At 39.0% G+C, this 3,534-nt stretch overlaps 1 protein-coding gene across 1 annotated transcript in view; it reads left to right on the top strand.

Annotated features, from left to right (window-relative positions):
- The window catches only part of VSIG4 (V-set and immunoglobulin domain containing 4), a 28,911-nt gene that overhangs the window by 5,759 nt on the left and 19,618 nt on the right, over positions 1-3,534 (top strand). Inside the window, 3 exon segments of the mRNA XM_077780701.1 lie at positions 5-239; positions 1,165-1,446; positions 3,116-3,123. Coding sequence (XP_077636827.1) covers positions 5-239; positions 1,165-1,446; positions 3,116-3,123 — 525 coding nt within the window.

Below are 3,534 nucleotides of genomic sequence, written 5' to 3'. Positions count from 1 at the left end.
ACATCGTGATTTGGACCCAGTCACCATATTTCTACATGATTCCTCTGGAGACCATATCCAGCAAGCAAAGTACCGGGGCCGCCTACAAGTGAACCACAAGGTTCCAGGAGATGTGTCTCTCCAACTGAATACTCTCGAGATGGATGACCAGAGCCACTACACATGTGAAGTCACTTGGCTGACCCCTAATGGCAACCAAGTGGTGAAAGATAAGATCATTGAGCTCCGTGTCCAGAAACGTGAGTCACTGTGGGGGTAGGAAAGCACTAACAGACAAAGACCAAATAAAGGACTATAATCCTAGAAAACCTTGAGAAACCCAGATAATTTTGTTTACTTGTATACGGACTCTTTTCAGTTATATGTCCTAATCAGGAGACGTGGACAGGCATAAGATCCTTAAGGACACCACTCTCATAGTATAATTTTAGAAGTGTTGGGAAGGGTTCCTGGCCTTAAAATATTTGCACCCTTAAGTTTCCCAGAAGTTCCACCATCCACACCCTAGTTGTCCTTCTTGGGTTCTGGGTCTAAACTCATGAAAATGAGTATGTCTGTATAATCATAATATTGGAGAGTAACTAGAGGCTGACAGAGAAGCTCTGGGGAAAGGGATACTGGGGTCAGCCAAGATAAATATTGCTGACTTGACAAGAAAACGTCACCCTGGTAATCCAAAATTGAGGATAATTCAAAACTCAATCTACTGTTATCAAACCATGAAAGAATCTTGAAAACTGAGAACAAACTGAGAACTTATGGGTAAGGGGGGGGAGGGGGGAGATGGGCATGGAGGAGGGCACTTGTGGGGATGAGCACTGGGTGTTATATGGAAACCAATTTGACAATGAACTATTTGTAAAAAATAAAATAAAATGAAATGAAATGAAAAAAAAACCCTCAATCTACTGAACCCTAAAAGAATCTATTAACTTTTAAAAAATCAGTTAATTTTTAATTCCAGATAATACCAAACCCCAGATAACACAAAACAGTACCTAATCTTCCAAAGGAATATATTTTTCTTTCCTCCCAAGTCAAGAGCCCCTTTTAGTTCCCTTTGCAGATATATGGTTATCCCTATACCCAGGAAGGATGACTCAGTCTTGTCTTCACATATCCTTGTAACTTCTCAGAGCCTCCCCTCTTGTCTTCCATTTGCAGTCTCTGTTTCCAAGCCCACAGTGACGACTGGCAGTGGCTATGGCTTCACAGTGCCCCAGGGAATGAGGATTAGTCTTCAATGCCAGGCTTGGGGTTCTCCTCCCATCAGTTATGTTTGGTATAAGGAACAGACTGACAATCAAGAACCCATCAAAGTAGCAGTCTTGAGTACCTTACTCTTCAAGCCTGCTGTGGTGGCTGACTCTGGCTCCTATTTCTGTACTGCCAAGGGCCGAGTAGGATCTGAGCAGCGAAGCAACATTGTGAAGTTTGTGGTCAAAGGTGAGAAATCTTTTCTTTTGGTGATCCTTGCAATCCTTGCAATGTAAATATCTTTATTCCAGAAAAGAGAGTTTGTGTGTGTGGATGGGGGGTGGTGTTCTGGGTTGTACAATCACAGAGAAAGAAAAATTCTGGTGATAATCGCAAGGCTGGAGATGATGCCAGTCATGTTTTGGGTTAAGAAGACAAAGAGGGTAAAGGAAAAAGTGACTTTCACTAAGTAAATCATATTTGGCAGATACAATTCACAAGAACTCAAAGCACATTTTGTAATTGACACCCACATCTATCTTATGAGATAGCTATCATAACACTAATTTTACAGACGAAACTGAACATCAGAAAGAGAAATTTATTTGCCATGGGACTCACAGCTAGGAAGTTCAAGTTGTAACTTGCGAAAGATGGAATACTCTTTCCATTACATCTAATTGTCTCTTATGTTTGAATCTTTATTAGCTCTTGGACACCCTTTTGAATCTATTTTTTGTTGTTCTTTTTTGAGTAGGTTGACACACAGTGTTACATTAGTTTCAGAAGCACAACATAGTGATTTCACAAGTGTAGCTGCCATCATATCACTATTACAATATCATTAACTATATTCCTTTTACTGTGCCTTTTATCATCTTTTATTTCCTAACTGGAAGCCTGTATCTCCCATTCCTTTTCACACATTTTTCCCATTTTTCCACACTCCTACCTTCTGGCAATCATCACTTTGTTCTTTGTATTTATACATATAATTCTGCTTTTTGTTTATTCATTTTTTAGATACCAAATGAGTGGAATCATATGATATTTGTCTTTCTCAGTCTCACTTCACTTAGCATAATATCCTCTATGTCCATCCATGTTTTCTCAAATGGCTTGATTTTAACTTCTTTTATGGCTATGTAACATTCCATTGAATGTTATACACACACACACACACACATAATGCTGTGATAAGCATAGAGGTGCATATATCTTTTAAAATTAGTGTTTTCATATTCTTTGGGTAGATTCCCATTAGCAGAATTAATGGATCATATAGTATATCTGCTTTTAATTTTTTAAAAGCCTCCATGCTGCTTTTAATAGTGGGTGTATCAGTTTACATTCTCACCAGTAGTGTATGAGGGCACCTTTTTCTCCACATCTTCACCAACACTTGTTATTTCTTGTCTTTTTTATTTTAGCCATTATGGGTGTAATGTGATATCTCATTCTTCCTTTTCTTTGTTTTGTTTTGTTCAGTGAAGGTTTTTTGTTGTTATTTTCTTTGTTGTTTGTGTTTGGTTTTGCTTCATAAAATAAAGTCCAGATATCTACATAGTTGTTTTGTTTTGTTTTGTTTTGTTTTAAATACCACCTCCCCATCTTCTTCTAAAGTCAAATGCAAGTTCTGGCTGATGTCTCTGATTGACTCTGGTTAATAAAGGTCTGGTTATTTCTTACAGCATTATCCTGGGAGCACTACAAATTATGTACATGAGGGCTGAAGGCTGGAGTTTAAATGAACATCCCAGCAGTGATACATCTAAATGAATCTTGTTTCCTTCCAAGTGATCTCCTTGGAAGGGAGGACACTTATTCCAGCAAGGCTGCCATTGCCCAAAACATGATGGGAATTAACTGCTTTTAGTACTTATCCTCAGAGCCATCTAAAAATCACTATCATCAGAAGATACCTCTGTATAAGGAAAATGAACAAACCAGCTCTAACTCACAAAGCTGTTAGACACTACTTACCATTGCCTCCTACTGATGAGAAAGGAAAATGAGGCTCAGAGAAGTTACTCTCAGTCTTGCACCCTTCCCTGTTCTCTGAGCCTTCACTTTCTTTCTGTACCTCAACCTAGTTCCATGATTCTGGTTCCATTTAATCTCTGACCTATGTAACTCTCAATCGTCATCCCTCTGCCTTACCCTCTATGCTGTTCCTCACTTATGATATGGCCTTGTATGCCGTGCCCTTCTTCACATTCAGACAGCTAAGCAGACAGCTAAGCTTTGCTAAAAAAAATGCACAGATGCTTTGGTCTCAGTTCTCAGTTTAGTTTCATGCTCTGTGACATCCACTGCTTATCTCCATAGTGTTTACCA

The sequence above is a fragment of the Crocuta crocuta genome, unplaced genomic scaffold (genome assembly GCF_008692635.1).
Source record: "Crocuta crocuta isolate KB4526 unplaced genomic scaffold, BGI_CrCroc_1.0 scaffold1391, whole genome shotgun sequence".
NCBI lineage: Eukaryota > Metazoa > Chordata > Mammalia > Carnivora > Hyaenidae > Crocuta > Crocuta crocuta.
Note: the sequence above shows the minus strand (reverse complement) of the source record. Positions and strands in the feature narration are given on the sequence as shown.